The 22183-nt window shown below is 48.3% G+C and overlaps 1 protein-coding gene across 4 annotated transcripts in view; it reads right to left on the bottom strand.

Annotated features, from left to right (window-relative positions):
* Positions 1–22183, bottom strand: part of ZNF827 (zinc finger protein 827) — a 200550-nt gene that overhangs the window by 70232 nt on the left and 108135 nt on the right. For all 4 annotated transcript variants that reach the window (XM_060178999.1, XM_060179000.1, XM_060179001.1 and 1 more), the window contains 2 exons: positions 15965–16204; positions 13190–13247 (listed from right to left, as the gene is read on the bottom strand). In XM_060178999.1, coding sequence (XP_060034982.1) covers positions 13190–13247; positions 15965–16204 — 298 coding nt within the window. The remainder of the gene's footprint in view (positions 1–13189; positions 13248–15964; positions 16205–22183) is intronic.

Below are 22183 nucleotides of genomic sequence, written 5' to 3'. Positions count from 1 at the left end.
GACTGGAGGTTTGAACCTGCGTCCTTGCGTGTGGTAACGTGTGCACTCAAACAGATGTGCTACCACCCAGCCCCTTTGTATGTGGTCTAACATCCAACTTCCAGCTCCCAGTTTCCTTCTGGATGAGGGATTATATAGTTCCTTTTCTGGAAAGGGCCCAGATATTAACATCATCTTAGGTACAGAAGCCGGTGCTGGTTTTTCTGCCCACACTCTTGTGGTTAGTTAAAACGATGATCCAGCACAAAGAAGACAGTTTCCACTGCACTGTGCCCTGTGCCCAGTCCCACAGAATGGGGAACTCCCTTTCCAGAATGATTGAATTTATTTGCTTATTTTCATAAAATCGCCCGCGGTGCTAAAGATAGAGGAGAGTGACCAGGACTGAAAATGACTGCAGGTCTCTGATCTGAAGCCAGACCTGATACCCAGCTCCTTGGCACAGCCTGAAAGGGCCACAGTGGTGAGGACCTGCAGTGATCCCGGTGGGCCAGGCCCGGGACCCCCATCAGTCTTCACACTGCACACACATTCTCAAAGCACAGAGGAAAAGTCTGAATGACTGGCGAAAACACTGGCGAGCTTCAGTGCGGGCATTTGCCTCGCAGTTCCTCTCAGTTGAGGCCGGTTTGGCAAACACTGGGGTTTCTAAATGGGGCCTGCGGGCAGATGGAGACTCAAGGGTCCCTCCATCACTCTCCCACCCAGAAAAGCACCAGATTTCCTTCTGTAATTTCTGGAGGCAACAAGAAAGTGTGTTTCCTCCCCCCTCCCCATCTCTCCTCATGGACAGGGCTGGTGTGAACCAGATGGAAGCATCTCAGCAATTAACAATCAACCAAAAACCGTGCCGGTCTGTAAGGTGAGAGCTGGTGTTCGCGCAGACAGGGACCCAGAGATCTGGGAGGGGATGTCTGGCATGTGATATTTAAAAGATTGCAAGAAACATATTTATTCAGTCTTTTTTTTTTTTGCCTCTAGGGTTATCACTGGAGCTTGGTGCCTGCACTATGAATCTACTACTCCTGGTGACCATTCTTCCCCATTGTTGTTGTCGGATAGGGCAGAGAGAAATTGGGAGAGCAGGGGAAAACATTAAGAAACTGAAAAGGGGGGCCAGGCAGTGTGCAAGGTCTTATAAGTTCAAGCCCCTGGTCCCTATCTGCAGTGGGAAAGCTTCATGAGTGGTGAAGCAGGACTCTAAGTGTCTCTCTCCCTCTTTATCTCTCCCCTCCCCCTCTCAATTTCTCTCCGTCTCTATCCAATTATATATATATGCTTGAAAAAAATGTAGCCACCAACTTAGCAGCGGCTTTCCCTGGGTAGCAAACCTGGTCACAAGTGAGTAGCCCCTGTTCTTTAAGTATTTGAGTGTTGTTCTTTAAGTATTTGAGTGTTGTTCTTTAAGTCTTCCTACAGTTCAAGAAAGAGAAACCATCTTTATTTTATTTTGTCTATTTTTATCCTTTGGTGCCAAGGACCAAACCCAAGGCCTCATAGATGAGAAGTATATTGTACTACAAAACTTTTTTTTAAGTATGAAATTTAAGAGTTTTTCCATTTAAAGAGATTCTGAGGTTTTTTTTTCTTTTCTATTTTACTTTTATTTAACAAGACAGAGAAGTTGAGAGGGAAGAAGAGATAGATAGATACAGGGAAAGAGAGAAAGATAGCAGCAGACCAGCGTCACCACTCATGAAGTCTCCTGCCTGTAGGTGGGGAGCAAGGGGCTTGAACCTGGGTCCTTGCACATGGTGATATGTGAGCTTAACCGAGTGCACCACTGGCCCCCAAGATTTAGGGTTTTTTAAAGAATAAATGGAAGGTCTTAGAACTGATGAGGGAACAACTACATCCAAATTATGTATGGGCTGGGGAGGTAGCATAATGGTTATACAAAAGACTTTCCTGCTTGAGACCCTAAAGTCCTTGATTCAGTTCCTAGCACCAAAATAAACCAGAGCTAAGCAGTGCAGTGGTCTTTGTCTTTCTCACTAAACAAAATTATATATATATATCCCTAGCTGGCCAATTTCAGGTTCAAAGTCTGGGAAGGAAGATGCTGCTTTAAATATCGTAGGAGAACCAGAGAGTCCCTGAGGACTAAGCAGGTATTGATGGGTAGCTTTTGCTCTCTCTGTTGGGAAAGCACAAATGCCTTTTCTTTCAGGCTGTCCTAGAGGCGGGCCAGTCCCCACAACCCAGCACTCTGTTTTCAAGGAACAATTCCCATGGCTGTGGCAGTGGCATTTATCCACCACGGGGCCAGGAAACATCTCAGGACACAGCACAATGCCAGGCCTTGTCGTGGGTCACTGTGGCATGGACGCCAGACCTGGGAGCCTAGAGCCAGCCTCGGGCCAAGGCAATGAAGTGACCCAGCTGGATCTGCGAAATGTCAGCTCAGAGTGGGACTTTCTGCACAGACAGGAACAAAGTTGCCTTCTGCCCAGGTGAACTCAGATGGAATTCCCATCATTGCTGCTGGTTTTTTATGTTTTTTTTTTTTTTGCCACCAGGGTTTCACTGGGGCTCAGTTCCTGCGTGACTCCATAGCTTGCAGTGGTTACTTTTATTCTTCCCCCTTTTAGATAGAGACCGGAAGACAGAGAGGCAGAGAGAGAAGGAGAGACACCTGTAGCACTGCTCCACCACTCATGAAGCTTCTCCCCACTCCACCAGATTCTCCCAAGTAATGAGCCAGGGCTCAAACCTCAGGGTCTTTGCACATGGTAACATCTGTGGTCTGTCCAGTGAGTCACTGGCCAGCGCTCTTCCTCTTTGTTTCTTACTGGAACAGTAGATGCCAGGGAAATGCAGATGCCTGGGCAGAGGTGGTAACACAGGATAGTGTGTCTGCTCATCATGTATGCGCGCGCGCGCGCGCGCGCACACACACACACACACACACACACACACACACACACAGACACACACACACACAGTTCTCACCAGCCCACTCCACAGCATCATCCAACAGGACTTTTCACCCCTAAACAAGATGAACTCATGGATATTTGATACAATTTCAAGAGAACAACTGCAGAGACAACCCCTGCTGAGAAGAGGACAGAAGCTGGCCCCTCAGCCACGTGCACATTTTGGACCCGAACACCCCACCCTGCCCTTGCATGGGCTGTGAGGCAGCTGCCAGAGGACAGAGGCTCTGGATGTCGGCCGACAGGGACGAAGGTGTTTGCTCTTCCTGCCCATGCTGAGCTGCACCAGTGCTGAGGGGAGAGACCTTGAGAAACAAAGACAGAAGGGGCTGACACTCTTCCGGTCCTGGGAGACAGAACTGAACTTAGCAGTTTCGCCTTTCCAGGTAACTCAACCCAGAACCCTTCTGGAAGGTTCATCTGTAATGTTTGACTTGTTGTTACAGATGGTGATCTCCGCAGCACAGTGACGCACAGGGACAGACAGCAGCCCTGGCGACGTACAAGGAGCCCGGTGAGACAGGAGGGCAAAAGCCTAATGGAGGCAGGCACAGAGCAGGGCCAGGCCCCATGTATTTCTCCGAGCAACTAATGCACTGTTTTCAAAGAAGAGTTTCCATTTCTTGTTCTTTGTCTCTCTCTAGCTCTTCTTCTTTTGTTTTTTAAAAAGATTATACTTACATATTCATTTACTGAACAGAGACAAAGAGAAACTCAGATGGAAGGAGATAGAGGGAGGGAGACAGACACCTACAGCACTGCTTTACCACTCAGGAAGCGCCCCTCCATCATTGCAGGTGGGGACGCGGCTTGACCCTGGGTCTTTGTGCATGGTAACATGTGCACTCAACCCTTGTGTGCCATCGCCCAGCAAATGAAAACAAGAGATGCAGTGAAAAGGATGTATGGCTACTGAAACGACTCTCAGTGCAAGCATCTGGGCAGCCGCAGACAGTGGTGCAGGTTGTGCACTGCACAAAACCTCTCCCTGCTACCATGAGCATGAATAACGCCACAGGCGGGGACGATGTGTGTGTTTCACATGACAGGAGGTGGCAGTGTCTTCAGGAAGGACTTCTCTTCCCCCCCCCCCCACCCCGGAGTATCAAATCCAGGACCCCAAACCTGCAGAGTGTGTGTTACACCAGAGTCGTCTACCCAGCCATATAAGTAGAATACTTTAAAATAATAGTTGCTATATCTTGAAAATTACTTGATTTTAGTTATATAGACAATAATACTGAGCTCCTATTACATAGGTCAAGCATATCACTAGGGATACCACGGTGAGGAAAATATGTGTTCTTACCCTTCTACTTTGGGAGACAAATATTAGCAAGTGAGAATGAAGAAAAATGCATGGTTGCACATGGAGATGTATTTTCTGAAAGGAAGGAAGGAAAGAAAGAAAGAAAGAAAGAAAGAAGGAATAATGGTCTTCTTTTTATTATCTCAGATAAAAACAGAGAGGGACAGCAAGGGGGAGATGTATCACACCATCCTGTTCTGTCCATGAAGCCTCCCCTGGATCCCACGTGGTGTCAGGGGCTTACATCCTGGTTCTCGTGCCTGGTGAGATGTGCTCTCTAGCAAGCGCTCTATTCCCTGTCTTAGAAGGACTTTCTATTGTGATTTGAGTAAAGGAAACTGACCTAGAATGAGAATTTGAGGAAGTAAGGAAAAATTCTCAGAGAAGGACTCTCTCAGATCTGAAAGGGTAGGCTCGAGTTTACAGGAAGGGTTAGGATGAAGGCAAACTTCATAGATGGGGCAGTGAGAACAAAAGCCTGACATTTGAAAAGAAAATGTAACAGTTAGAAGTTTAGAGAAGGGATTTCTGGAGAAGGGACTATTTTTAAATCTGCAGTGGCATACATACATACATATATACATAGAAAGAAAATTCCACGAGGATAAAAAGGCAACCCAGTAATTGGAAGAAGATGTTTGCCAATCACATATCTGACAAGGGATCGGTATCAGATATCTATAAAGAAATCACACATCTCAAAGAACAAACAAACAAATAGCCCAATAAAAAAGTGGGCAAAGGATCTGAGTAGACAGTTTTCTAAAGAAGCTATGCAGATGGTCCAAAGACATGAACATGTGTTCCACGTCACTCTCATTAGAGAAATGAAAATTAAAACCACCTTGAGATCCCACCTTACATCCTTCAGAATGGCCTGCATCGATGAAACACAAAGTGACAAGTGCTGTCAAGGGCGTGGAGAAAAAGGAATGTTGGTACACTGTTGGCAGGAATGCAAATTGATGCAGCCTCTATGGAAAACAGTATGGAAACCCCTTAAATAAAAGTGGAAATACCTTCTGATTCAGCAATACCACTCCTTAAGTGTCTATCCAAAGGGCATGAAACGGTAATTCAACAGGACATATGTACCCCTATGTTCATAACTGTATTATTTACAACAACCAAGCAGTGGAAGCAAGCTAAACACCTATCCACAGGCAGCTGGATCAAGAAGTCGTGGGTCATCTCTTCAGCAGAATGCTACTCTGCAATTCAAAAATGATGACATTGCGTCTTTTGGACAGAAGTTGAAGTGATTATGCTCAGTGAAATAAGTAAGGAGGTGAAAGACAACTATGAGACACTTTCACTCATATTTGGAAAATAGGGAATGAAAGTACACAAACTCGCAAGAAGAATTAGAAGAGGAGGAAGGAAGAGGAGAAGGAGGAGCAGCAACTGCCAGCCTGTCTTCCAAGACTTTGTGAGAATGATGGTGGCTATCTTTGGGATGTGAGCCTAGAGCCCCATAATTCACACACCATTTTAAAAGTCATTAATAAGAAAATGAATTCCATTAAAGATACAGAGGAAAAACTCCGCAATGACACATATTCCTAAAGCCCACCAATTACCTCGACTTCACCAGGAAAAAACCCTTGTCCAGCCTAGCTGAAGGGACTTGAAGAAACTGGGAGCAATACTGGGAGCAATGTCCAGTGCTTATAAACAGAATTTTCAGCGTGCTGAATTGAAAACCCATAAAACATAAAGGGTAAAGAGAATAAGAAGCAGAGTTACTAAAATAAATAAATAAATAAGCCTGACCAGCCCCATTTGCTCAGTTTCCTGTTTACTTTCTTAATTGCTGCTGTCTCGACAGGCTTTCTCATATGCAATAGCTCACCTTCTAAGGTAATGGAGTGTTACTCTCCTACACCTTCCAAAAGGTTGAAATGGGGGAATTGCCGCAAATGAGGTAGCGTATCAGGCTTTTACAAATTTGTGCAATTTCTATTACCGAATCATAAATATTTAAGGACATGCATCCCCAGCACCGCGCGGGGAAAATTCTATACTGGGTGCTTCCAACTGCTGATGTCTTTGAGTACACACTGTAAGTGCCATTATCTAAATCATAGAAAAATAGCCTGCATTTCAAATTCTGGAAACGAGACAAATTAAATGTTGGTCAGCACAGCATGACCACCATCTAGTTTTCTCTGATATTTCTCCTCCCCTTTCTGCCGAGTAATGGAGACGAGGCCAATTCAAATAAATACCTCTTCGCTTCTAGAATCTGGCAAGCCAGGTGTGAGAAGTTGTTCTTATGGGCCTGCAATCTTATATGCCCACAGACGCTGAATTATTGATGGGGGAACAGAGAGAACAAATAACCAAGAGAGGGTTCTTGGCAGCCATTGTTGGGTGTCCATGGTGTGACACCACACTGAGCATGCCCAGTTCACCTGCCAGCAGCTATCTGATTCTTCCTCAGGGGTTCCGTTGACCTCCTTCGATCTTATCCAGCCTCTGGCTGGGTGATGGTCCATGGCAAGAGGATGTAGATCTTCTTTTCATCCCATCAAGCTTTGGGATCTGCTGGTAATCTCAGGCCACATCCATTTCCATCTATACATGATCAGATTGGCTGGTTTCCTTGCTCCCTGTAGAGCCCAGACCTGGGTTAGGAAGGGCAATGAGAAAGTTGAGAGATCTTATCTCTCTCTCTCTTTCTCTCAAGTGTTGGGTCCCTGGTCCTCCTGGGCCTGGAGGGCAGAGGGCTATACATCTCATCTGTCAGGTGGAAAGGCATTCAAGACACTCAGTCCAAAGGGCATCTCTAAGGAGGTGCCTGGCCTTCTTCACACTTCCATTGGGTTTTTTAGATGCCCAGGCCCAATGGGCCAAAGAAGTGCTGCTCTGGTATTTCAGGTGAAGCTCTAAATAGGACTGGCTCAGCAGAGGTGCCCGTATGAGGGCAGAGGGGGAAGGTCAAGGTGTGGGAGGCCAGGGTGGCATGGTCCAGCCTCACCAGCTGCTAAGGGGACTACATTGAGTTTCTTGGCTCTGGGAGACTGTTTTTCACCTTCATCATGGGCTAACAGTTGAGTCTAGTTCATAGGATTGGACACACACATACACACACACACACACACACACACACACACACGCTGTCTGGGAAGGGTCTCACAAGAATCCAGGGGAGAAGCACCAGGGGCAGAGACAGGTGATGCGGCACAGGCACCAAACAGACAAGGTTCCAGCCGGGGGGACAGGCATAAGCTCTGCTTTTGTGTGTGTGTCTGGAATTTTCCACTGTAAGGGCTTCTAAGAAGTGAGGTGGAGAAGCAGTGATCCAGAAACCCGCTGGTTATTAGTTTCGACCTTTAGCTTCACCTCGACCTCTTTTTAAAACATGGCTAATGAGGAATGCTGCCCAACATCTTACTCTGTGTCCGTACCTGTCCTCTGTAGACAGAGGGGCATTAACACACAGCAGGGCAGACGGTGGGCAGTGTGATGAGGGAGGTCTGATGGGGAGGGTGGAAATCACACACAGACGTGGCATTCTCCGTACCTGGGCATCCGAGTGTGGCACCCAGCACCCCACCCTCTGGGTGGGCTGAGTCAAGGGTGAGTTCACCCTGAGTTTCCATGGTTCTGATGGCTGGAATGAAAGTCATGACTGGTAACAAGCTACAACTCTGGGAGGTGCTGTGGGCTCACACAGGACAAGGAGACTTAGCTTCTACCTTTAGTGCTGCCAATCTCTTTTCTGCCCCAGTCCCCTGGACACACAGACCCCAGGAGCAGGGGAGCTCACGAAGCAGAGCTGGGGCTCTACTAGCCTCTGGAGGAGTGGAGTCTCAAACTGGTGCCAAGGCAGCACCCCAGGGCTGCCCTCCATAAGAAACCCACTTTTTTTTAGTCTTTCCTTCATTCTTTTAAAATAGTTATTTTCTTATTTGACAGGACAGAGAGAAATTGAGAGAAGAGGGAGGGAGAGAGGGAAAGAAAAAGAGAGATACTCGCAGCACTGCCTCACTGCTCATGAAGCTTCACTCCTCTGCAGATGGGGACCGGGGCTTGAACATGGGTCCATTTACATGGTGACACGTGTGACCTACTGGGTGCACCACTGCTGGGCTTGCTTCCTTCCCTTCTTCCCTTTTTCTGTCCATGTCTGAGGCCTCGCCACTCAGGGCTGGCTTTTTTCAGATATGGAAAGTGAGGGAGAAAGAGAGAGAGAGAGAGAGAGAGAGAGAGAGAGGAAGAGAGAAGGAGAGAGAGAAAGACCCTGTAGCACCAAAGCTTCCTTCAATGTGGAGGGGGCAGGTATCAAACTTGGGTTTTTGTGTAGTGTAATTGGAAGGAGCCTCACAAAGCACCCTGCATTCCTGATACTGTGGCCTATCTACATTATCATTGTTTTGCCTGAAAGATCCCCACCCATTCCATTCCTTTGATCTGTCTTCTTTCTACCTTGAGACCCTCCCTGCCTGCAGGGTAATATTAATCCTACCAGTTAAAACCCTCACAACAGTTGCTAAGGAAGTTCCTACCTTTCCAGCCCGCTTTTGCCTTTCTCCACCGCCTTCCTAGCCATTTCCGTTTCTGACTTGCCACTTCCAGGTCTACCGTTTTAAAGTGTTGGCTCTCTGATCAATAAAGACATTGCATTGCCATTCCGCCACGAGTTCATGAGTCACCTCTCCCACGTCGCTGAGTGAGTAGCAGCTCAGGCTGGCTCCAGTCGAGTTCTCTCCAACCCAGAGAGCACGTGCCCGGGAAGAGGCACCCCCACGCTAACCCAGAAGTTTTGTACATGGCAAAGCAGCACACCATCACCGTGACACCATCTTAACCAGACCTAGCAGTCCTCAAACATGGAAGAAGACCCAGGTGAGTGCAATCATGAACGGTTTATACTGGGCACTCGTTTCCATCTGTGAAATCAAATAACAAATCAGACATCTCACTCAGTGCTGAAAAATTCTAGAAATGTGGACATTTGGGAGACTCAACATAAAATAAAGCTTTTTACAAAGTTTTTTTTTTTTTTTTTTTGCATGTGACTGGGGAAACAGCTTGATTGGCTGAGCATCCGCCTCGAGTGTCGGAGTCCCTGGTTCAAGGCCCAGCACCAAGTGTACCAGACCAGTGTTTGGTCTCTTCCTTCTCTCCCTCCCTGCCATGTCAAAATCCTCTCTCACAGGTAATAAGTGAAATAAATATTGTTAAAAGAAGGAAAAGTACCACAAATCAAACCTGGAAAGATAACCCGAGAGCTGACTGTGTATAAGCAGCAGAGTTCTTTCGAGCTCAGAAATGCAAAGGGAAGAGCTCCCCCATGCCCCCCTCCCTGTTATCAGTTCATTCGGATTAAAGTGAACATCTTGGCACCAATCAGCTTGGTTCTATTCCACCTGGAGTAATGAGGTGAGAAGGTAAAGCCGAGGTCTATCTGAGGAAAGGATAATTGAGCAAGTTGCCTCTTAAAAGGAAGAAGAATTAAAACACACCAAGGATATTGTCGAAGAACAACAAAGCAAGGATTCTGAGGTGACAGCCTCTGGACACCGCCTCCCAGAAGGCCTCATGGTGAGCTCCCTCTGCTTCTAGCCAAGGATCTGATTGGGGTTTCTCCTGCATCACCTCCCAGTGAGAGGAGAACTGATAGATGGCTTCATTTCTGCCAAATGGCTAAAGAATTCCACCGCATCCCCCAGCCTGTAATCACGCTCTAGCCTTGGTCAAAACAGTGACGGCAGGAAGAGGAGGAGGCCCATTCTGATTGGGGTTGGGGGTTGCTCTAAACCTCCTCTTTCCTCTTCCGGAGACCAACTGCAGAGTGAGAGACAAAGGGGCTCACAGCACTCGTCTTGCAGAAGCAGCAGGAATGTCCAGTGTTGATGCTGAGGTGCTGCCTAGGCCACCTCCCTGCAGAGCTGTGCTCACCCCTAGCTGCAGGGGCTCTGGCTGCTAACAGGGTACAAGAAAGCCCTGACACTTGAAGCTGCACAGCCCCTCCTGACTCTTGAGTCTCCAGGGCTCCAGAGAGTTGGCCCCTTGCCTCAAGGCAGATTTAGTCCTCAGTTCAATCCCCACTCCAGAATTCCCCCATGAGACCCAGCTGATGCTCAATCAGCTCCTCCTCCTCCCCTCTCCGCCCCATAAATGTCACAGAGAGCACCCCCTGTCAGGCCCAGCCACTAGAATCAGGCTCTGCTTCCAGGGATCTAGATCTGTGACATCCAAAGAAGCCTCTGGAACAAATATTGGGGGGCTGGGTGGTGGCACACCTGGTCGAGTGCATATGTTACAAATATTGGGTGACCTGACTCCTGTGTGGGAATGGACAAACACAGCAGTGGGACAGACTGGAGAGATATGAAAAAAAAACGTTCATCTGTGTCTGCAGGTCTGAAAGAAAGTGCCCTGTGGTCTCTGGAGAGAGGTGGCACCCTGGCCATGGGTGAAGTGTGCCAACACATATTTTGGGGAGATGTGACATTGACCCCCTATCTTGTATAGCGTTTTCAAAAGAAGGAGGAGGAAGAGAAAGTAGAGAAGGAGGAAAAAGAGGAGGAGGAGAAAAAAAGAGAAAAGGAGGGGAGGAAAAGAAGGAGGCATAGGAGGAAAAAGAGGTGGAGAAGAAGGAGAAGTGAAAGAAGGAGAGGGAGTCACACAGTGGCCTACTGGGTAAAGGGCACATGGTACAAAGCACAAGGATCCTGGTTCAAGCCCCCGGCTCCCCACCTGTGGGGCGGGGGTGGGTGGATGGGTGGGTTGGTTTCACAAGCAGTGAAGCAGTTCTGTAAGTGTCTTTCTCTCCCCTTCTTTATCTTCCTCTTCCCTCTCAATTTCTCTCTGTCCTATCCAATTTAAAAAAAAAAAAAATGGCTGCCAGGAGCAGTGGATTCCTAGTGCCAGTACTGACTAACGGCGACAACACTGGAGGGAAAAAAAAAGGGGGAAGAAAAGGAGGTAGAAAAGAAGTCATTATCTCTAGAGGCAATTCAAAATTGAAACTCATTCTTCTCAGCCCGTCATCTCTCAGTGTTACCAATCTGATCCGTTTCACACGTTTAGTTAAACCCACGCAACCACCAGCATCTCTACTAAGTAGGTGGGCTGGGGTCTGGAGCAGCTCACACTCCTAGACAAACAGCCTTCCCACCTGACCCCCACCCTGGGACTCATTCCCAAGGCAACACACAGATGGGAACAAGCGATTGATCGAGTCTTCCATCTGAGTAGGTGGACGTGGAGACGAGGCTGGCTGCTCTCTGTGTGTAAGGCACACACAGCCTGTGTGGAGCAAGCCACTTCCTAATCACTGTCTAAGATCAAATGTCCCCCCCCAACCCCAACTCACAGAGTCTAAGATCCAAGCCAGCTCAGGTCAAGGTTCAAAACGGCACCGACCAAAAGGCCAGAATGATGCTTCAGATGAACTCACTTCACACCCAGAGGATGGCCGCCATGCAAGTCTCCCAACAAGAATGTAGCCTGACGCACAACGGCTCAAGAGATGGCTTCGCGGCACAGCACAGGACTTGCGGGCGGGATTCTCCAGGTTTTATTCCTGGCACGGCATAGGCCAGAGTGGGTGCTCTGCTCCATCTCCCTCTCTCTAAGAAAAGAAATAATTCTCTCTCTCTCCCCAAAAAATAGTAATTAAAAACCCAAGTCACTCTGCTGCTCCCTTCAGGAAGCACCTAGGTTCCCTTGGATGATCAAGAAAGCAGTGTCCCTGGATTCAGAGTGTGGCAAATTCCACTTACAAAGCAACCTCCCTGGTGACTCAGAAAACAGGGCACCATCTGTGGGTGAGGACAGCCCTCAGAGGCAGGAGGCCCGTCTCCCACCAGGGAGTTTTCTATAGATGCAGTGGTCTGGTCTTACTGACTTTTGTTTAGGACCCTTCAGTCTGGGGGACCCCTCAGGGGAGACAGTGACAACACCACCGAGGGCAGATCAAGGGGGACCTCACCCCCTAGATCCTTTCCCAACCACTCTTTGGCCCATGGAGGAGGGGTTTCCCCAACCACTTCTGTGCTCTGGGTCTTTCTGCGATTTTCTCATGCATACTCTTCCCCTCCCTTCTTTTCTCCTTTCTTCCCTTCCATTTTATTTTTTTAATTGTTAATAGGGTTGTCACTGGGGTTTTGCGTCTACACAATAAATCCACTGCTTCTGGTGGCCTTTTTTTTTTTTTTTTTTTGGATAGAATACAGAGAAATGGGGAGGGGATAGGGGATAGAGAGGGAAAGAGAGACATCTGCAGCAAGGCTCCATCACTCATGAAGCCCTCCCCCTCCCTGTAGGTGGGGGGCTGACCAAGGGTTTGAACCCAGGTCCTCGTGCATGGTAGCGTGTGCTTGACCAGGCGTACCACCACCCGACCCCCTTATTCCTTTCTCCAGTTATGCCTTCTCACAAGGCTACCGGGTAAAAAGATGGGAATCCTGGGAGATACATGCCCAGGGCACAGCTGCGAGGCCATTTGCAGCACAGGTACCATGAGGGTTCCCCTGCTGGGTGAAGTAGGGGAGGAACTTTGTGAGATGAATGGCCCGTCAAGGAACTCCTGACAAGGTGATAATGGTGTGGACCTCAGGAGTAGGAGACAGACCCACAGAAAGGTCCTTGGCAAGACGAGAGCCAGTCAGCAGTTTAATGATAGTAGCAGGAGACCGGAAGACATATTTACTCTGAAGAAGCCCCGGGCTCCAGAGGCGGCATCATATGGGAGCAACCACAGACAGCACGGGGCGGGGGGGACCCATGGAACCTGGGCCGTGGGGCTTCAATGTGTCTCCTGCCACCTCCCCAAAGGAAAGATCTATGGGAGGACCCCCAGTTGGGGGTGGGTGGGTGGAGAAACAGTTCGGAAACCAACATTCAACAGGTGAGTGAGTGGCCCACACGGAGGGAATTCTGAGGTCCTCCCCCCACTCACATTACAAGGGTAGTAAAGCCGGCCTACCTGGTGGTGGTCCGGATGGAGTTTTCCTTTGTGTGATTGTGCTCTTTGCTCACTTTTTCTGTAAGAAAAGAGAACAGAACACAGGCTCAGAAGCAGTTCCCACTTCAGTCAGGTCTTTAAGGCTCAGGCAGAAACAACCATCCCCAAATGGTTCTTTTTTTGTGGGTTTCTAGTGAAGATATGCAACACAAACTGGCCGTCTCATTGGTGAAGAACACCAGCAGAGGTCTGTCATGACAGTTACAGGCGCTCCTGACTGGAGGGCAAAGTCACCGATGCCCTGGTGGGCATCCACCTGTCGTTGGCCAGGTCTGGGCGAGCACAAGGACACATACACACATATAGCTATTGCTGCCCTACCCTGCTCTCTCACACACACACACACACACACACACACACACACACACACACACACACACACACACACACACACACACCCGAATCCCCTGCTTCCCTCTGATTCAGCACGAAAACTGCAGCTGTTGCAGCTGTCCCACTGCCAGCCTTGACGACAACCTTTAAGCATTCTGTATTGTCAGGTCTCTTTGTGTCAGGCAACAAAAACTAGCCACAGGCTTCTGGGTGCTACGTCCCCCTAGTGCTGGTTCCTATAAATGTCACTGGGACCAAAGGGGGAAAAAAAAATAGCCCTCTCTTTAGACCAGGGAGATAAGCAAGCCCTCCCTCCCTTCCTCTGTCTTAAGCACACTATCTACCAGCTGTCAGGAATGACGCTGTTTGCTTTCAGGACACACAACAGTGAACTCTGGCCTTTCCGATCCAGTTCCAATGGCAGGTTTCTGCTCGACTGGCACAGACCTCAATGGCTTCTTTTAACTCTCCAAAAGAAACCTGGCCAGCTCTTAAGGGCTTCTGATTTCAGAGACAGGACAAGGGGGAAGGGGGGGACACTCCTGATCTAATGGATTTATGGGGGCAAATTTAACAAAGCTTTGCAACATCTGTCCCACATTCTGGAAAGCCACAGACTGGCCGGGGTGGACAGTTCTTTTCTGCCTACTCAGCAGTCACAGTGAGGGTGAATTTGGACTCTCAGGCAGTAATCTTTCCCAGAGCAGGAAGTGAGGGCTAAAGGACTTGCCCGGGTCACAGTGGCCGCTGGTGACAGCACCAGGACCGAGAACTCCCAGACACGAAGCTTCTGCCTGATGGCAGACAGTGATACTGTCCTGGGAGAGACAGATCTTCTGAAGAGAACCACACTGGCTTCACTCCTTTCACTCCTGCAGAGTCTGACAGCAAACACAGCTGCAGGGTCTATTGTTTTTAGATAGGCTTTTGGTCTGCAAAAAAAAAAAAAAAAAAAAAAAGTACAAGGATCCCAGTTCAAGCTCCCTGACTTCCCACCTGCAGAGAGGGATGTAGCAGGTCTACAGGTGTCTATCTCCCTCTCTAGCTTCCCCTCCCCTTTCAATTCTCTGTCCTATCCACAAACGAAACAAAACAAAACAAAACAAAACAAACAATAAAAGTGTTTTGCATATTTAGAATGTTGCAAAGATGTTTGTGCCCTGTTAAATGTACTGGGCTAATGCTTTTCCACCACCGCAGAGCTCCAAACCAACTGTCCTGGCCTCAGAGCCCCGACGCCAGTGTCCGTAGCTCTAGCTAATGAGTGCACAGAGCTGCCTGTGTCACAAGGCGAGGTGGGGATGGTGACCCCTCTAGATGGCGCACAGACACTAGCTTCTCTCACCTGGTGGTGTGTGTGTGTGTGTGTGTGTGTGTGTGTGTGTGTGTGTGTTTGGGAGGTGAAGGGGAAACAAGTGAATATTTCAATGAGAATATTTCAATGAGAGGAGGCATCTGTGGGTGTTTATAGTTTGTTGGCCTTAACCAAATGGCTCATCAAATCTGAGTAGGGAGTGAACTCTAGGGGTGGGGGGTGGCGTGAATTCCAATCTGCAGGTTCCTGCTGGTCTGCGTGTGGAGCTGACTCTTATAGGAGCATCCAGGATGGACTGACAGCATGGAGCACAGGAGGACTGACACCACCATAGGCCCCAGGGCCCTAACTCTTCTACCAACGCACTTGGCTGAGCTTTTCAATTCCAAATGTGGGAAGAAGAAGGAGGAGGAGGAGGAGAAGAAGGAGATGAGGAAAGGAAAGGGGAAGAGGATGGGGAAAGAGAAGTGTGTGCAGAAAATGTCTTCCCAGATTATAGAGCTGGGAACTGTGTCTGTCTCTTCATCATTGGCTTTTTACCTTCCCGGACTCCTGATTTGAGCAAGATAGGGCAAAATCTCACTGACTCAGAATGCACCATAACTACCATAACTCAGTCCCTGCCTGAGCAAATGAAAGTTTATCCTTCTCGAATTATTAAAAGAAAAAAAAGGGGGGGGGAAAGGAGGGGAAGAGGGAAGCATTAGTTAGATCATCTGTCTGGACAAAATTATAGGTGAGCTGTGTGGTCCCGTTCACAGGAATCATCTGCTCAGAACTGAATAGAGTCCTAATTCCAAAGGGCTCTTAACTGTTCATTCAAGCAAGTTTGGCAGAATGTCCACCTGGCAACATCTGGTTACCTGTGTGTGTGAGGAGCCAGAGGAAGCATGTGAGAGCAACCAAGGAGGTAGCACACAGTCTCAAAGAACCCTGTGGTGGAGGTGCTCTTACTGGGTCAGAGCAGCTCTGCTTCCAGCCAGTTGTGATGGCTCGCATTTTAGGGAAACACACACACACACATGCACACGCGCGCGCGCGCACACACACACACACACACACACACACACACACACACACACACATACCCGACAGCTGAAAGAGGAGCTCAGAAGCCATCTTCACAGAGATGTCCTGGCTGAAGAGGCTCCTCTCGGACGGCATCCTGCCCTCTGGCATCTTCTGCAAGGGTTCGGCTTTCTCACGCCCGAGTAAAGTGCTGTAGCCAACATTCCGACTGGGTGATATGGAGATGTGTGAGTCCTGGATGTCAACCTCCATGGGCTCCTCCTTAATCTTCACCATCTGAGTCTCCTTGTAACTTTCCGCTGCAGGCGGGTGGGTGGAGAGAAAGCGGGAGACCAACTCCTTAACTCCGAACCAGACCCGTTTCCATTCACAGACACAACGCTGGGGCTCATGTATGTGAGTGTGGGGTGGGGAAGGGGGGACAGTTAGAAGACTGTTTAACCCTGGGTTGCTCCCAAAAAGAGAGGACACAAAAGCCCAGTGACAGGCCCAAAGCTACACAAATGGAGCAGAACTGGGTCTAGAACCCAGACTTCTAGATCAGTGTCTCCAGACCCCTCCCCTGAGCTCCTCCCTTTCAGACCTTATTGCTTCTAGATCTTTCAAAACACAGCAAATATCTGCCCTCCTTTGATAACTCATTCAGTAGCAGGGAATCAAATTAGAACAGGCACATTAATACCATGCTTCTTTTTCCTCTGCTGTTTAAGCTGTGATCAGATTCTTTCATTCTCTTTCAGGACACCTAGGTTAATAAAGGGTGAATAGGGTTACTTCAGCTGAGGTTTTTACACCTTGCTGGGAGCTACTCTCAGTCCCAGGACCACCTAGGAAGTTAATTGCAGCTGCAGGGCTAACACGTAGACAAACAACAGTCTCACAGGCTATAATAATGGTACCATCCTCTGGCTGTTCTGACTGTCAACGCTTGGTCTTAAGTCTGAACCTTAGGTTCACTTTGCGAGGCTGGAGAAGCTAGTAGCGCCGCTGGGAGAGAGAGAACGTCTTTGAAGTAATGTAGGTGATAAGCCCAGCCATTAATTTGGGTCACTTGAAAATTAAGGTCACACTGCCACACCAGTAGGCATTTACTAGTAAGGTTTTTCTGGAACGTTCTCAGCATCCCAGAAAAGAACAGCAAAAAGGAATCACAGCTAGCCAGGCACAACCATCATCAGCTAAAGAGTGGTCCCCCGTTATGTTAAGTGAGGTAAGCCCAGAAAGAGAGGGCAGGATGAGCACCAGAAGACCTCACACAGAGGCAGAACTTAAGACACAAGATCAGGGGGCCGGGGCTGGCGTACCTGGTCGATTACCATGTGCAAGGATCCAGGTTCAAGCCCGATCCCCACCTGCTGCTCTGTCTCTTTCTCTCTGTCTCCCTTTCTCCCTATCTCCTCGCCCCCTCTCAACTTTTATTTTCTAGTTTTTTTAAATTTATTATCTTTATTTATTGGCTAGAGACAGCCAGAAATCTAGAGGGAAGGGGGAGATAGAGAGGGAGAGAGACAGAGAGACACCTGCAGCACTGCTTCACCACTTGTGAAGCTTTCCCCCTGCAGGTGGGGACTGGGGGCTTGAACCTGGGTCCTTGGTCCTTGCGCATTGTAATGTGTGCGTTCAACCAGGTGTATCACTACCTGGCCCCTCCCCCCCTCAATCTCTATCTGTCCTATGAAAGAAAAGGGGGGGAAAAAAGAATAAAAGGTGGGAGAAAGTGGCCGCCAGGAGCAGTGAATGCATGAAGCAGGCACAGATAACCCCATGGCAATGAGAAGAGAAAGAGGAGAAGGAAGAGGAGAAAGAGGCGAGAAATGAGGAAGAGGAGACAGAGGAAGAGGAGGAGGTAGAAGAGGAAGAAGAGGAGGAGGAGAAGGAAGATGACCGCGATGAGAGGGAGAATGGAAAACACAAGGTGAAACTTGGACTTGAAACTCTCTTGTGTGTTTCACACTGAAGTCAAAGACTCTGGGAGAGCAGCGAGAGGGAGCAGGCGCATGATGGTGGAAAAGGCTGGAGGTGAGGATGTTCCACAGACATCTATCTGCCCATGTATAAACAACTGCACCGGACACCATTAAGCCCCAGTAAAGTAGTGAGGAAAAACTTGACCCTCAAGAGTCTCTGTGACTTTTTTTTGCCTCCAGGGTTATCATTGGGGCTCGATGCCAGCACTATGCGCCCACTGCTGCTGACAGCCGTACTTCTCCATCTTATTTGTCAGGGAACGCTACGCTGTCCTCACAAGCGAGAGGAGACTGAATGCCAAGGATGTACAAAGTTTATTGATTTGCAGGAGAGGAGACCGAGAGCATTCCTAATTAAATGATTAAAATTAGCATGGTGCTATCGATAAGAGCTTATGTAAGAAGTCTGCTAATTGTCCTTTTTTGCTTCCTGACAGATTACACATACTTCTCAGGGAAACTGACTTCTCCTCCTCCTCCTCCTCCTCCTCCTCCTCCTCCTTCTATTTATTTAGATCTTTCCCTTCACTCCATTCCTGCCAAGATGACTTTTTATTTTCCTCTGCATGTGTCTGAAACATGTAAACCTAACTTCATTGGGGGCTTGGAAGTAGCACACCTGGTTGAGTACACATGTTACTATCTGCAAAGACCCAGGTTCAAGCCCCTGGTCTCCACCTGCAGGGGGGATGCTTTCTGTATGGTGAAGCAGGTCTGCGCAAGTGTCTCTCTCTCTCCCCCTTTCTCTTTCCTCTTTCTTAATTTCTCTGTGTCCTAATCCTATCAAAGAAAATAAAACAAAGGGGGAAAACCCCAATTAATTGATTTAATTGTTAAATAGTAAAGAACAGAAAAACAGAACATTTTCCAAGGTGCCCATTTAGCTTCTGGGTCTTCATATTCCAGTTCCTCTGATTCTTCTGGGAAAACTGACCTGTGACCCCCCCCCACCTTCCATCCCTTAGGGACCTGATGACTTGACAAGCACCAGGACCTCCAGCTAAGTGGCCCGAGGTGACTGCATAACCCACGTCTCACTGGGCTGTGAGCTGTGGGAGCAGTGCACGGATGTCTCTGAACCCTCAGCACATCCGCGGCCTGAAGAGGGACACCAAGAAATACCCAGAAGGGATTGGCTTCATTCAAAAAACGAAAATCTCAAACACCTAAAAATCAGAGCCAGGAAGGAGCTCTGATGTTGGCTCCTGCTGCCTCCTCTCCCTCCCCTGGGTTACAAAGCACTGTGGGAGCAGCTGGGAAGACAGCACCACCAGCTGGACATCAGCTTTTCACTGGTTTGATTCCCAGCACTGCATGTACCAGAATGGTGCCCTAGTGTCTGTCTGTCTGTCTGTCTGTCTGTCTTTCTCTCTCTCTCTTTCTCTAAGATTTTGTTTATTTATTAATGAGAACAATATGAGGAGAGACAGAGAACCAGACATCACTCTGGTACATGTGCTGCCAGAGATCAAACTCAGGACCTCACGCTTGAGAGTCTAATGCCTCATTCACTGTGCCACCTCTTGGATCTCCTTTTCTCCTTTCTTATTCATGTGAAACTCTCTTGTGTGTAGTAAATAATTTTTAAATATTTTTTTTTAAATCACCTGGCTGCTAGCACCACTACATCTAATGAAATTAATTAGTTTCTCAAAGGAACTTGGGCTAATTTCAAGTATGGCTTCCATGAAGGGCTTTCTGATGACAACACGTGACCTTTCTAAAAATCCTAGCACACTGATGGCTGCTAAGACCCCACAGCCTCCTCGTGGACTGTGGGCTCAGAGGAAGGGCTGCCCAGCTGGCGTCTCAGTGGGAGATGTGACACAAGATGTGCTCTGATGGCCCTTCTCTTCCGGCAGTCACACCATTGTCAAGTGTCTCCTTGCCTCTCTTTTTCCTTCCTTTTTCTTTTTCCCAATAGGGCTCCTCAACCTGAGTACTGGCACTTGGGGCCAGAAGTGTCTTTTCTTTTTTCCAGGTGGCCGAGCTGTGCACAGTAGAATATTTACAATGTCCCTGGTCTCTACCTGTCCCCTGGTTGTGAGAACCACAAAAAACTCCAGACTCAGTCAAGGTCTTCAAAGGGTTGTTTTTTTTTTTTTTAAGTATTTATGTATTTATTATTGTCATAAGAGTTATTGATGGGGCTCAGTGCCTGCATGTTGAATTCATAGCTTCCGGTGACCATTTCCCCTCCCTTTCTCCCTTCCTTCCTTTCTTCCTTCCTCCTTTTTTTCCCTTTCTGCTTTATTATTTGTCAGGACAGAGAGAAACTGAGAGGAGAGGGGGAGGTAGAGAGTGAAAGAGAGACAAGTGCTGACCTGCTTCACCTCTCACGAAGCTGCTTCCCTGCAGGTGGGGATCAGGGGCTTGAACCCCAGTTCCTGGGGGACATGGAATCACTCAGTCCCTAGGTCATCCAGATTTTGACCACACGTTTGTTGTCTTCTCTTCTCACCCCACTCCACCCCAATTTAATCAGCACCCAGAGACAGAGAAGAAGAAAGGGCTGAGTTGCAGGCTTACCTCCCACTAGGGGCCCCATGAGGCTGCTGGGGTGCCAGCTGGGGTGCCAGAACACGCAGGCCTGGGAAGGGGCGGTCGCAGCAGACTCTGCAGCCCTCCCTGCCCCACACCCACCCCATACACAGGGGCCCGGCTACACACATGCAAGTTTGCTCTCTCCCATCACCTCCCTTGTCCACACACACTGTGAATCCTTTGCGAATCCCTTCCTTCCTTCCTTCCTTCCTTCCTTCCTTCCTTCCTTCCTTCCTTCCTTCCCTCCTTTTTCTTTCTTTCTTTCGTTCCTTTTTTAAAGTATTTTTATTTATTTATTATTGGATAGAGATAGAAAGAAATTGAAAGGGGAGGGGCAGATAAAGACAGAGAAAGGGACGGAGAAACACCTGCCACCCTGCTTCACCACTCATGAAGATTTCTCCCTGTAGGTGAGACCAGGGGCTTGAACCCAGGTCCTTGCATGTTGTGATGTGTGCACTTAAACAGGCGCACCACTGCCCAGCCCCCTACCATATATATTATTGGACAGAGACAGAAATTGAGAAGGGTAGGGGAGATAGAGAGGGAGACAGACACCTGCAGCCCTGCTTCACCACTTGTGAAGCTTTCCCCCTGCAGGTGGGGACCAGAGGCTTGAACCCGGGTCCTTGCACACTGTAATGTGTTTCCTTAACCAGGTGCACACACTACCACCTGGTCCAGAGAATCTTTCTCTTTATTTCTTCTCTCTCTCTCTCTCTCTTCCTTTCTTTCCTTCTTTTTTTTTTTCCTTCTAAGTTAATAGGAGTGTGTATTAACACCATTCCTACCACCAAAGGTCTGTGTCCCTACCCCCATGCTCCTGTAATGAAGCTTAAAATCTACCCTCACCCTCCACCCAGAGGTTTTCTCTTTGGTACTATATACTCTACTTATATACTATATACTACACTACTATAGACTAACACTATATTCTACTTTGTGTCTCCCTTTCTGTTCTTCGTTCTCAACTTCTATTTATGAGAGAATCTCTTTATAAAGTCACAGGACAGAGCTTAACTTTGCCCCAGCTGACTGATCCTTCTGCTCTGCCATTTCAAGTACAAAGTCACAACACGGAAAAAAAAGAGGTAGAGAGAAAAGATGGGGGGAGGGGTGGCGCTAGTGAGCACCGGGTGGAGTGCACACATTACAGTGTACAAGGACCCAGGTTCAAGCCCCGGGCCCCCACCTGCAGGGGAGGTAAGCAGATCTCTCTCTCCTTTCCTATCTCTCTTCCCTCTCAATCTGTCTCTGTCAAGGACCTGGGTTCCATCCCCCCCCTCCAGCTGTAGGGGAGAAGCTTCACAAGTGGCAACACTGTGCTGCAGGTGTCTCTATCTCTCCGCCTTCTCCTCCCTTCTCAGTTTCCCTCTATCCTAGCCAACTAAATAAAGAAATGCTAGCACGAGTAGAGGGGACAGAAGTGCAGTGCTGTGGCCAGTCTACCACAACTCCTCCACTACCCCTCTCCTTTCCTAGCCAATAGATAAATAAGATTTTAAAAATAATAATAAATCTTTAAAAAATGTTTTAGTAATAACCCTGGTGGGGAAAACCAACAATAAAAACCTCAAATCGAGGCCAGAGAGAGAGTTCACCAGGTAGGGCACACATCTTGCTATGAACGTGGCAGGCCTGAACCCAACACAAGGAATCTACAAGAAACGAACACACAGAGACACCAAGTCTAAGCCTGTCATGGGTGGGCTGGCCATGTCTTGAGGCTGAGTGGAGGCAAGCAGACAGAGGGGGACAGAAGGGAAC

Source organism: Erinaceus europaeus, chromosome 19 (genome assembly GCF_950295315.1).
Source record: "Erinaceus europaeus chromosome 19, mEriEur2.1, whole genome shotgun sequence".
In the NCBI taxonomy this organism is placed as follows: domain Eukaryota; kingdom Metazoa; phylum Chordata; class Mammalia; order Eulipotyphla; family Erinaceidae; genus Erinaceus; species Erinaceus europaeus.
This window is presented reverse-complemented; position numbering and strand designations above follow the sequence as displayed.